The sequence below is a fragment of the Lepidochelys olivacea genome (genome assembly GCF_965140295.1).
Source record: "Lepidochelys olivacea isolate rLepOli2 genome assembly, chromosome: 10".
Lineage (NCBI taxonomy): Eukaryota > Metazoa > Chordata > Testudines > Cheloniidae > Lepidochelys > Lepidochelys olivacea.
Genome location: NC_140420.1, coordinates 65,433,198 through 65,447,087, shown reverse-complemented (window position 1 = coordinate 65,447,087; position 13,890 = coordinate 65,433,198). Strand labels below are relative to the sequence as shown.

Here is a 13,890-nt window from a genome sequence, read left to right as displayed (position 1 = left end):
GCATAATGTAACCCACTGATTGTAGTTAGCTCATATAAGCTTATGAATGTGATACAGCCCACAGCTGTCAAATTCAGCCTGTTAGCTCAAGTGGTAAAGACTTGTACTGTCAGTGCTGAAGCACAAGTATTTAAGCCCTATTGTTAAGGCAATCAGGAACTGTTACAATAAGATTTGTATGTCTAGTTTACTTCTGCATGCGACTTGAGCTACAGTATCAAAGTTCCCACTTACTAGGTTTTTTGTTTTGTTTTTGGAGGGGGGGCGGTTTTCAGGGGCAGTCCATGATATACAAGGTAAGCTGCCCTTCTTTGGGCCTGTACCTCTATTAACATCATTCATTTAAGGAAATTATAAACTTGGCCCCAATCCTGCAAACAAAAAATTAAACCTCTGCTTAAGTGTTTGCAAGATCAGGGGTTTGGTGTCTTCATGTTACAGGGAATAACCACAGAAACAACTTAGACTCAGCCACCAGTTAGAATAGGTAAGTGCGTCAATGAGTTAAACAATCCTCAGAGCCCCCGACACATGGGTAAGTAGCGTACAGAGCTGACACGTGAGCCAAGGGGTCCTGGCGCCCAGTCCTGCGCTCTAACCACTAGGCCCCTTGGCCTCCAGCAGGCGCCGGCCAGCAAAGCCACTTAGTCAACGCGTTCTGCGCGGCTTGGGTCCGCCCAGCTTCCGTCCCAGATGATGCCGCCCGCTGGCTGCCGCCCATCAGTAGCGCAGCCTGGAGCCGGTTTCCGTATCAGTCGTCGCGGCTCCGGCATATGCAGGAGCGGCTCAACGAGTCGGGCGGGGAAGGGACAGCCACGGAGGAAGCGGCTCTGACTCCCCCGGCTGACACACCCTGGCCCCAGTGCTGCCTCTGCGCTCGCCCACTATCCCGTTCGGCCGCCCCGGGGAGCAGGCGGCGGCGGCGGCCTGGTGTTTACCCCCGTTCTCAACAGGTAGCCGCGTCTGACGGCAAGTGAGGGGCTGTGGCTTCCGGGGATGTTAATACGCATGCGCAGAGCATTGGCGCATGCTCAGTAACAGTAAAGGAGCTGATCCTGACACTCCGCCGCGTCTCCCCAGCCCAGCTGGAGGAGCCATGGACAAAGACGACAAGGTAAGGGAGGGGCCGGGCCCGGGGCGGCGAGCACGCGCGCTGTAAACAATGAGAGAGGTTGGAGGGGGGCTGAAGGGGTGTGCGCGAGCCGAGGGGTGCCGGGGCCGAGGAGCTCGCGAGCGGCAGACGGGGACGAAGAGGGGGCGGGCGGGTATCGGGGATTTGCGGCAGCCGGGAGACAGAGCTGTAAAGCGGAGGCGGGGGAGGGGGCAGTGGAGCTGCTCAGCTGAGGGGGGTTGGTGGGCACCGGCTGCAGCCCTCGGGCCTGCACTCCAAGCAGCTGGGTTCCTGGGGGGCTCAGGAGAAGATCTGTAACAGGGGTGTGTTTGTGTGTATGGGCATTGGGGAGGGCGGGTGTAAAAGCTATTTCCTCTCCCTCCCTTCCTCTCCCCCCCCCCCCAAAAAAATCTGGGCTTTAGTCTTGAAAAGTTATCCAGAAAACTAGAGCGAGCCGAGGCGGGGAATGTCCTTTATTGGACCAGCTGCTGTTGACGGAAGAGAAAACTCGATCTTTTCATGTTTGTTTGGGGGTACGTTTCACTCCTAAACAGGGATCCTGGAGTGGGGATGACAACACACGCCTAACACCTGTCCCCCCAGCCATCTTTCCCTCTGTTGGGCTGGAGAGGGTCTTGTGAAGTGTGTGGGGGCGCGTTAAAATAGCAGCTGAAATACAGTAGGTCTGACCTCATTCCTTTTTACCCACTTCCTGTATTAACTTGAAGTTTGTGCAAGTCGATGTTGTTGTTTGTCATTTTCATAATTTTGTATCTAAGATGTTGTGATACGCCTTTCTGCTCTTTTACCTGGCGTGTTTCAAGTTGCTGGGACAATTGGAGTAAATGAGATTTCATCTGACATATGCAAAATCAGCAGGAGAGACTTTTAAAAACATCCTCAAAACGAATAATGTGTCATTTCCCTAGTGTATGAAACATGTAGATTTGTTAAAATCATTGTTCGTTAAGGGGGTAGATGTAAGTTTCTGACATTCAGGGCACAATCTAGCCCTGCCTGTCCTTAGTTTGTAGCAGATAAAAGGTTTAGATAGCACCTGGAACAATTTTAGTCCTTCCTCCTCCCCCCCCTTCATGTGTTTAACTGGAGGGCCACCAAATAATCAATTTACTTTTTCAGGGTCTTTTCAAGTTGTTGTGGACATGAATGAAGGAGCCTTTAAAATGTTACTCAATCACAATTGTTTAACGTTTTATTGATGTGAACACAGTAAAATTCTTCATCACAAGAAGATGATGATTTAAAAAATCCAAAATTAAAGAGTTCCTCTATGTGAAACTTAATAAGATTTCTTTTCAGAGTAACAGCCGTGTTAGTCTGTACTCACAAAAAGAAAAGTAGTAGTTGTGGCACCTTAGAGACTTACAAATTTATTTGAGCACAAGCTTTCAAAGTCTCTAAAGTGCCGCAACTACTACTTTTCTTTTTGCTAATAAGATCTCTATTATTACTAAGCTGCTCTTCAAGGAAATGTGTGTTGAAAGTCCCTAATTGCAGGAATTCAAATATAGTCCAGTTATGACTTTCAGTTTTGAAAAATCTTCAGAATTCTGGGGTTATCCTTTCAATTGACTTAATTCTAAACTTCAGTAATACAGTAGACATTGAACAAAGGGTTATTTTTGTATGAATAATTGTTGCATTTTGTGTATAGATTTTAAGGATGAGTTAGTAAACAATGTCTATCTTCACTAGCAGTCTGTGTGTTATGATGAGTAATAACTTCAAGCAATCAGATAGTTATGGAGAAAGGATGAAAAGATGACTCCGTGTACAGAAATAGAACAATTTTTTTTTTTTAACTAAAATTAAATTAGACTATTCTGCCAAATTGGGAACTTTTTTCTATGCTTCTTGTTAATTATTTCATATATGTCTTTTGTTCACTTTTATTAGAATTGTGGTACTATTGTGAAGTTTGTTGCTAGAACTCTTAATCACAGATGACTTCACACACCCTAAGCATTTTTTCCTGGCTCATGAGAGGGCTAAAAATCACTATGGTTATTCACCCCATTAAGTAGTGAAGCTCTCAGTTATGGTTATACCCTTTTTATGTAGCCCCTTTCATATCAGAAGAAGCACAACTGAGAGCTTTGGGGCAGGAACTGTCTTTTTTTTGTCCTGTTTGTACAGTGCTTAGAACAATGGGATCCTGGTCCATGACTATGGTATAGTATGCTAGTGTGAATAATTGTGAGGTAACTTTCTGAAATACTGTAACTGTCTTGCTTCACATGCTTTCTGATTAGCCAGTAGTAACCTGCATAGGAATACTCTGAACTAAGGTTCAAACTCAATAAGTTTAATAAAAACATTAAAATGTGCTTTTATCAGTGTAAAATTGTTTGTTTTTTATCACAATTTTAAGGTGCTGGTGCGGGTCTTGGAAATTCTTTGATTTGCGCACCTTTCTCCTTAGTGGCACTGGACAACTGACAAATAGTGTAAAAGCTTACAGTCATGAGATGAAAGTGGTTAGGTAAATAATCTTTTGGGGGAGGGAGAAAGTAGCATTACAGTTTATTTGGGACTAACTAGAATAAAATCAACTCCTCATCTCATAGGAACAGTTAATGTGATTTAGAGTATAACTATGTCAGAAGAAGAAAAGGAGTACTTGTGGCACCTTAGAGACTAACAAATTTATTTGAGCATAAGCTTTTGAATTTTATGTCAGAAGAGTGAATGTTGTTGCATGTTATATGTATAATGAGGGGTGAAAAGGGATTGTCAGTATTAACATAATTCATCTCTTTGGACAAAAACCTGTCTTAAAGGAAGAGAGCCATCACACATCTTGTATTATTTTTTTGTCTAGGCTAACAAAACAATTTAAAGTGACAAAGTGTCATCTGTGGATTCCCCTTAGCTCCCCTCTAGCTAGTTTTGTATCACTGTAATATCTGAGCCCCTCTCTACTGTGGTTAAATAGTTTGGGTTACTAATATAAAGAGAGACATGTTACAGAAATTTGTTCTAAACCCCTTATTCTACCCTGGGATTTGTTGCGATTTCTGTAATGGGTGCTGGAATGGTTTGGTTCTGTCAGTGCCAGAAGTTAATGTGTTCAAATGCAGTTAAATGGCATGTTTGGATGGCGTCTGTTGTCAACCATGGGTTATTTTCCTACTGTAGGCAAGGTCACACAAAGTTGTTTGCAGGTTTTCTGCGCAAGGGAGTGGTGGTAGGAAACTAGGAGAAGAGAAACAACTTGTGGTTTTTTTTAATAAGGTGATACTATTTTCAAATTCAAAAATTAGGATGTGTTTATTTGCTTAGGGCTATGCTCAAGGCCTTGAACTCTATTAGCACAATTAGGAAATCTAGTGGAATTGCAAAACATCAATCACGGACATGTCCTGAGTTATGGTATTTGTTACTTAAAAACAGCCTGTTTGTCGTCTGCTTGAACAAAGTGCAAGGAAAGTAGCGCCAACAGATACACCTCTATCCCGATATAATGCAGTCCTCGGGAGCCGAAAAATCTTATCGTCTTATAGGTGAGACCGCGTTATGTCAGGGTAGGGAGAGGAACTGCTCGCTGCCCCAGCTCACCTCTGCTCCACCTCTGCCTCCTCCCATGTGCATCTCCGCTTCTCCCTTCGCCCCTTCCCAATCAGCTGTTTGGCACGGGAAGCATGGAAGGAAGGGGGCGGGAGGAGCGGCGGTGGTGCACTCAGGGGAGGAGGTGGAGTGGAGATGAACTGGGGAAGGGAGCGGTTCCTCTTCATCCCGCTCGTGGGAGGAGGCGGAGCGGAGGTGAGCTGGGGCGGGGGGGAGGCACAGCAAGTGGGGGTGTGTGCAGAGGAACTGCTTGCGATAACACGAATTCAGATATAACAAGGTAAAGCAGCCCTGCTCCCTGGAGCGCTGCTTTACTGCGTTATATCCAAATTCGTGTTATATCGGACCACATTATATCGGGGTAGAGGTGTAGTTATGGTTTTATTATGGTGCTGAGTGCTTATTACCCAAGTAATTTGGATGTAGGTGTGCTGTTTTTGTTTTGTCCAATTTTTCCAGTTGTATTTCTCTTTTGAGGATATGAACATTGAGAGATTTGTCTATTATAGTGGAAAAAGAAGAGTTAGGCTAAACTCCAAGTTACACACACTCTCTCTTGTTAAACTTTGAAGTCACTTAAGGATAATACAAAGCTGTCCTTGCCAGAAGGATGTTTTGTGTAAGGATTCTTATTTTCATATGATTGAACTATAACCAGAACAAGGTCTTCAGTGTGTTTAAAAAAGAATCAGAATTGTTTTGCAATGATAGATATGCATGTCCGTAAGTCTTCTAGTGGCTATTAGACAGATTTATTGTTGACCAATGGGAAAAGTCCCACTCATGTCATGCTTTGTACTAATGCCTTCCTGCAAAAATCTCAAAGCACTTTTATAAATATTAAAGTTTACAATATGCATTTGAGGGGTGTGTATGTGCATATATGTGTATGTGCTCATTTTACTGGTGAGTAGACCTGAGGCACATAGAAGTTGTGACTTCCCCAAGGTCACTCTCCAAGTCAATGAAAGCTTGGAAAAGAAACCAGTCCTGATTTCCCATTCCTTCCTCTAACTGCTATGTTACATTACCTTTCCTAATGTATAAGTCCCTTTGCTTTCAGTTTTATTTTGTTTTGTTTTTTTAATTTTCTCAGGAATTTATCAGTGTTGTTTACAGAAATTTAAAGTTAAGTGAAAATCAGTGCAAAAAATTAATTTCACAATTTTCTGAGTAATACCAGAGTTAATGCTGAGAGTTGGGAGGACAGAAAAAGAGCGACAAATAGAGGAAGGTAAGAGTACTAAAAGATAAAGTAGTTAAATGTTGCAGTTTATTAATGAGCCGTACATTAACAGAATGTACATAGATACGTGCACGCACACACACACACGTTCATGTGCATCTGTCTTCCTCTACATTGCCTTACTTTAACAGACAGCCTCTTCTTTGTGCTCTTAGAATAGCATTATTAACATCAACACATCTACTTAATGTAATGTATTGAATTTTTCTTAACATAATCAGTATTTTCATGTACCTGAATGGCCCAAAATTTTGGTAAAAATCAATTAAAAAAACAAATTATAGTTTTTTTTAAACCTGGGAATTTTTCATTAAATACTGAAAACAAAGGGCCTTATCAGTGTATGAATCTGAGTGTCTTGGGTAATTACATTTTCTTTTTCTCTGTGTTGATCTTTGGAAGACCCACACAGCTGAGGAGAAATTGACTGGGCTACACTTAGTATAAAGTAATCACACTTGAAAAACACAAATGTGTTCCTCTGATCTTTCGATTATGGTAATCTAAGTATTCAGATTTTTTGTTTTGTTCACGTATGGATCCTAACTAAAATATGAATTTTAAATTGAGTGTCCCTTCAAAATAATCCTCCTGCAAAATAGTATGATTCTTATTTTCAAGAGACAAGTTGGGTGAGGTAATATCTGTTGTTAGACCAAATTCTGTTGGTGAGAGAGACAAGCTTTCAAGCCCCACAGGCCTCTTCTTCAGGTCTGGAGAAGGAATCAGAGTATCTGAGAAGTTGGTCCAATAAAAGACATTACCTCAGCTACTGTGTGTGTCTCAAAGAAATATGTAGCATCTCAGCCTTAATGCTATCTTGCCATTATTGCATATATAACTGGCTTTCATCATAAACGAGGTGGGGATTATCATGTCAACTAAAGCAAATCTTTCCAACCAAAGCATACCAACTGCAAAATCATGACAGATTAAGATTAGATTTTCACCTGTTTTAAAATACTCAGTGAATGGGTAGCAAATTAAACTTTCAACTTTGTGTAAAGCTTGTGCTGTGATAAAACAGGCAGTCTTGAACTCATACCTGAATATGAATTTCAAATATATTTTCGTTCTGCAGCCATAAACCATTACTCTCTACTGTATTTTCTTTGGACCTAGTACCTTTAAGGATGTATGATGGTGGAAGATCTGTAGGGGGGAAAATAAGTTCACACAACATAAATGTTTGAATGGAGACCAGTTTACCTGAACATGATAGTATTATCTTGGAAATACAATTTTAAATCTGTCAGAGTATAATTATATTTCAGACAGTATTACAAGGGCTGTTTCTGTTGTTGTCCAGTTAGACTGCATATTTACTGTTCCTTGAATACATGCCACTTAGAAGTCAAATAATTATAGTAACACTGGTTTCTGTGTTTGCAAAGTTGGTCTTAAAATAGATGAAGTGTGTGACTTGTCTGCATATTTAAGTTATTATGGAAGATTTGAAACACAAGATTCAGGAGCAAAATTGGAAAAACTGCTTTAAAATGATAGAATCTATGTTTTTGCCCTACTATGTTTTGCAACTAGACTTCTTGTTTCCAGGCTTTAAATAGTAAAACAATCAGCTTTATTCTGTTTTTCTGAAATGTAGCCTATGCATCTGTTTTCTCACATTGTAGGTGGTGAAAAAATATCTGAGTCCTAACATTGCTTTCCTAGATAGAAGACAAGAGATCCTATTTTAATGGGTAATATTGAATGCCATTACGGTACAATGAACAAAAACTTTTCTAAGATTAAACATACAGTGCTATAACTATAGGACAAAGTTTACCAGTCTGGTCCTGCTAGTGTCATCTTCTGTCTTTGCAGCTGTTGATGACTACAGTAGCTCTTATATAGAAAACAAAGGGTCACTTCAGTATATATGTCATCTTGGCAGAGTTGTAATTGTTGGACTGAAATATATAATGAGCGACTGCATAACGTTTTGTAAGTTAAAACTGAACATCAATATGAAGGGCAAAACTCTCTTCCCTATAAAATTGACATGTATTACAGTATTGACAACCTCAAAGGTTTAAAAATCCTCAGCTAGAACCCCCCAAAATCATGACATTTTGTTAGAGAAAGGAGATTGTGTATTTGGTCTTCCTTTTGACAAAAATTGGGGAAGAGGTAAATAATGAAGACAGATTGCTGATTCAGAGCAATCTGGATCACTTGGTAAAATGGGCCAAAGCATACCATATGTGTTTTAATATGGGTAAATATATACATCTAGGAACAAAGAACGTAGGCCCTACTTACAAGGTGGAGGACTCTCTGTTCTGGGAAGCAATGACTCTGAAAAAGATAAAAGGGATTATGGTGGATAATCAGCTGAACATGAACTCAGTGTGATTCGATCCTGAGATGCATAAACATCAGAATCTTCAGTAGGAGTAGAGAGGTTATTTTACTTCTGTATTTGGCACTGTTATGACTACTGCTGAAATACTGTGTCCTGTTCTGGTGCCCCCTATTAAAGAAGGATATTGATAAATTGAGGGCCGGATGTCGGAGAAGAGCTATGAGAATGATTAAAGGATTAGAAAACATGATAGATTCAAAGAGCTAATAAGAATATAACAGTAGGGATTTATTATCGACCACCTGACCAGGACAGTGATAGTGACGATGAAATGCGAAGGGAGATTAGAGAGGCTATCAAAATTAAAAACTCAGTAATAGTGGGGGATTTCAGTTATCCCCATATTGACTGGGTACATGTCCCCTCAGGATGGAATGCAGAGACAAAATTTCTCGATACTTTAAATGACTGCTTTTTGGAGCAGCTGGTAGAGGAACCCACAAGGGGAGAGGCAACTCTCGATCTAGTCCTGAGTGGAGGGCAGGATCTGGTCCAAGAAGTAACTATAACAGGACCGCTTGGAAATAGTGACCATAATATAACACCATTAAACATTCCTGTGGTGGGAAGAACACCTCAACAGCCCAACACTGTGGCATTTAATTTCAGAAAGGGGAACTATGCAAAAATGAGGAGGTTAGTTAAACAGAAATTAAAAGGTACAGTGACTAGAGTGAAATCCCTGCAAGCTGCATGGACACTTTTCAAAGACACCATAATAAAGGCACTAGATCATTGTCTGTTAGGTTCACTCCTTCTGGGGCACCTGGCATTGGCCATTGTCGGTAGACAGGATACTGGGCTGGATGGACCTTTGATCTGACCCAGTATGGCCATTCCTATGCTCATTTTGATAACTCTTAACCGTCTCTTTTTTTTATTACAGTCTATAAGTATCTTACAAGAGGAACAAATATTTAATGATGGTCTCTTCAATGTAGCAGAAAATGGTATAACATGATCCAGTGACTGGAAGTTAAAACTAGACAAGTTCAGAGTGGAAATAAGGCATAATTTTTTGACAGTGAGGTTAATTAACCATTGGAACAATTTACCAAGGGTTGTGGTGAATTATCCATCATTGACCATTTTTAAATAAAAAATGCATGCTTTTCTAAAAGATATGTCTTAGGAATTATTTGCGGGGATTTCTGTGGCCTGTATTATACACAAAGTCAGATTGGATGATCACAATGGTCCCTTCTGGCCTTGTAATCTATGAACTCGGAGTAATTGTACAGATGCCTTAACAGGTGAAGATAATCTCAGTGAATTGGAGACAGACTACAGAATGCAGAGCCCCTCTTTACAGGAAATCCTAAACTCCTGCCTTAGTCAATGATGGGTCTCATCAGCTGTTTTTGATTGTTACATTTGACCTTAAAGACTATGCCATAATCAAATAAATCATGAAAAGTGGTGGAGTTTGGGGAAGGAAGGGTAAAGAGAAGTCTTTTTTATGACAGAGTTCTACAGTGACCTGACATCAAGTAATGATCTCTGTATTTCTACACACATTCCCTAAAACCCTGTTGGGAACACAGTCTCAGCCTGATGAGACATTGGACTTCAGACACCTCACAGCTGTACAGATGAGAGAGGCAGTGACCAATGGTCCTAAAAAATATGATCTTCTCCATGCTTGAAAAGCATTCTTGGAAGTGCATTGCATTACTGAAGCTTACTCATTCCAGAATTCCTACCTAGGATACTTTCACAAAATACTTAGTTCTTTCTCCTGTCTCACTTTGTTGGCCATTAGGTTGATCAGAAGGGCACCTGGCTGTTTAAAAACAGAGAAAGGTGGTGCAAATTCTTGAGGGCAATCTTAACATTATGACACTAGTGATATGAAGTATTTCCCCATCTGGACGACAAATAACTGGAAAGCCTATTTATGGTGCTGGTCAGTGCTCATGTGTTGCATAGTATCTGGGCCAAAACTGTCTCGTATTGCTAGGAAGAAATAGAACTGGAATAACCATTTGGAAGTTCTTCGGCCATTCATGAACAATGCCGTATTTGTATATCTAAATGGCTTTGGCCTGACTACACAACCCTTTATGGAAATGGGTTAGCTGTATATGAGCGGAAATTGCTATGTCCAAGAGAGCTACTGTTTGTTCATGAGCACTTCTCCCATTTTTGTTCTTGGGCAAATCCTGAGTTGGAGCTATTATGGTGCAAATACTTGGTAATTAATTAGGTCCTTTTGGACTATCATAAAAACTAAGAATTAATTCAGAATAGAAGGATTTGTGTGAATCTCTGTCTGAGGTACTTATAACTCCCTTTAATTGGTTATCTGAGCACAATTTTTAATGGATTTACCCTCACCACACCCCTGTGAGGCAGGGAAGTGTTATCAATTTTATAGATGGGGAACTGAGCTACTGGGCGACTAATTGGCATTCCCAATGTCACACAGGAAGTCTCAAGTTGGGAGGAAATTTAACTTGGGTCTCCCAAGTCCCATGTGAGTGACCTAACTACTGTACCATTTTTCCTCTGCATGAAGCTTTGTGAGTTGTAGTGAAGTTGCTCAAGATGGTTCTCGTTCATTATTTAGTTGCCAAAAGTGCAGCTGATTAGCACAAAGGTACTTGCTCTACTGTGATGCAGACTTTGGTGGATCACATGTTGTAGATTTTATATATTAATGTGCTATAAGTGGGCAAATTTCATAATGTAATAAGCATTTTTGAGAACTATTAGTAGTTACTGGATGATAGGTCGTCTGGTCATGTTCTGAAACACTACCACATGGTTTTCCATTTCCAGTTGGTTTCCTTTTTTGTAGTTGACGTCGTCACAGTTGTATCCTCCTCCTGCATTTCCTGCTAAAACTTCAAGAGCTACCATCGTACTATCACCTTAACCATAAACTTCTAATGTTTACCTATCTTTACAGCAGATTAGGTCTTCTTGGATGATGCATTAGTTCTTTCTCAGTGCATAACTCTATTGCAAAGCGATTGAAGAGAGGGAAGTTTTTCCAGAAATGCAGTTTGGTAGATGCAACACTTCACTTTATTGTTGCTTCCATTATTTAACTTTTCCTTAGTTTTTAAGTACTCTTAATATCGCTTTCATTTCTAAAATAGTAAACTTCATCTATACTGCTTGTCTGATTGGTTTCTTCTTTTGCTTTTCGGATTGTCTTTGGTAAATATTTCATTTAATATATACAATAACAAAGATGTGAAAACTTAATCCTTGCAACTGTCCCACAGCAAGTGGTCACTCGGTCCTAGTCACATTTCATTTGGAAAACTCTGTAGAAGGTGTGGAATGCAGGGGACAGAGCACTGCTTATTACACATGATACACTATGTTGCAGGGTTGCCAGCTACTGGAAGAGTGGAAATTAAGACCAATTAAATTCCTTTGGTTGGCGTCACTGGAGTTCTTGTCTGCATTGGGGATAAAGCAGGCTTAGAAATCCACATTCCACAACCAACCAAATTTGAGTCTAGCCCCTGAATATAACTAGAGTACAGGTGTCAGTCTCACTTCAGCAGCCTCTGACAGTGTATTAAGTATGGGTGCAAAGTGATCTTTTTTCAACTCAAAGTGAAATCATTACAGTCCATCTATTTTTGGCTCAGTGTAAAAGGGGCTAAACAATTTAGCAAACCTTTTAGATTAGTCATTTTGGGGCTCTTGTCTTTCAAAATGATTTTGAAAAGACGGTATGACAAAATTTCATTTTTATTTATGTGGTAACTTTGATCTAATCTTCATGGTAAAATTTGTTAATGTTCTTGAAACACAAAAATTGCAGATGGAATAAAGAAAAGGAGTACTTGTGGCACCTTAGAGACTAACCAATTTATTTGAGCATAAACTTTCGTGAGCTAGAGCTCACTTCATTGGATGCACCGGCTGCAGGCACAACCCCCCGCATCTCCCATTAGCTGGGGGAGAGGGTCAGAGAGACCATCACTAGTCGCTGGGCGGCGTCAGCCATGGAGGCAGCAGCATTAGTTGCCAGCGAGAGTCAGCCGTGGAATGAATATAAACAAGTAAAAATACAGAACACAACTATCTGATGCACATCTTGCTACAATCCTGAAGGTTTCAACTGCTCAGTCACTGAGGCCAAACATCAACAAACTGACAGAACTGAAGCGTTGCCAGGTGTCTGGCAAACACTAAAAACTCTCTGGCAGGCGAAGAATTGTCTAAAGTTGTATGACAGTTTTATTATTTCTAAGAAATTCAAAATAAAAAATATAAACATTTGCTTTCTGAACACTATCTTCAGTGCTGTTATTGGCCCTCTGGGAGGATTTGAGAACTTTCACTGACCCTAAGGTAGATTGAGTTTGAGACCCCTGAACTACCTGAAGTGGGGTTCCAAAGAGGGTGGAGCTAGGCAGTTCTCAGTGGTGGCAGATGACAGAACAAGAAGCAATGGTCTCAAGTTGCAGTGAGTGAGGTCTAGGTTGGATATTAGGAAACACTATTTCACTAGGAGGGTGGTGAAGCATTGGAATGGGTTACCTAGGGAGGTTTTTAAGGCCCAGCGTAACAAACCCCTGGCTGGGATGATTTAGTTGGTGTTGGTCCTACTTTGAGCAGCGGGTTGGACGAGATGACCTCCTCAGGTCTCTTCCAATCCTAATATTCTGTGATGCTTTCAGTTAAGATGCAATTATTATGAAAGCCTACACAACTGTGCCCCACTTACATCTCTAACCTAGTGTCTTTGTACACTCCATCCTACCCTCTCTCCTGACTATTGCCTCCGCTGCAAGCTTCCAATTCCAGTCCTTTAAAATTAATTGATTTTTATCTGGAGCTTTGAAAATGTGAAGGCCAGCATAAATGCCGCATGTTGTTCCATGCCAGCTCCTATGCTTGCTGCATCCTTCCAATCAACATTTGTCAGTTGTTTTCCAGCTCATTCAAATCATTCCAAAAATCCACCTGTACCAACAGGCTGGCTGATTTCCTGATTGGTGCTTGTGTTAATTGCAATGCATCCCTGCGAATTTTAAGATTGTAAGCTCTTGAGGAGAATGCCCTTATTTAGTGGACATGATGGATGTTTGAGTTATAATCCTGACGAGTAAAGAGAGAAATGGAAAAGAGGATGAAGGTGATTCCTTTTGGTTTGTGATATTACGCTTGAGAGGATGTTGCATTCCCACCAACCAACCATGATCTTTCCATAGGGCATCAACGGAGGAGAAAGAGGAGTGCTGTTTCCCTGTGTTTACTTGTTACTGGTTGAATGGTTTCCTTAAAAGAATATAAGGGGAGTCATGATGAGACTAGATTTTCTCATCAAGACCATACTTTTTACATATTTAAATCATATTACTTTTTACATCATATTTACAACTAGTAAACGTGTCTGAACTCGTTATTTGAGCTACCTTTTCTTCCACTGATTTTCCAGTTTATTTTGGACTTCTAAATGCTGTCTTAGGCACCTGATTGTTTAAACAGCCTTAGGACTGCTAGTACTTTTTAAAATGCATCTTCCCAGTGTAAATAGCTTGGTCATTACTTAAGAGTTTAAACGGGCAGTTCCTTATATGATTTAAAAATCTTAAATGTGTCAAATGC

The 13,890-nt window shown here is 40.5% G+C and overlaps 1 protein-coding gene across 1 annotated transcript in view; it reads left to right on the top strand.

The window, feature by feature from the left end:
- The first annotated feature begins 715 nt into the window (after nucleotides 1–715).
- SECISBP2L (SECIS binding protein 2 like) overlaps nucleotides 716–13,890 on the top strand; it is a 52,704-nt gene continuing 39,529 nt past the window's right edge. The window contains exon 1 of the mRNA XM_084641692.1: nucleotides 716–1,114. Coding sequence (XP_084497818.1) covers nucleotides 1,028–1,114 — 87 coding nt within the window. The 5' untranslated portion in view covers nucleotides 716–1,027. The remainder of the gene's footprint in view (nucleotides 1,115–13,890) is intronic.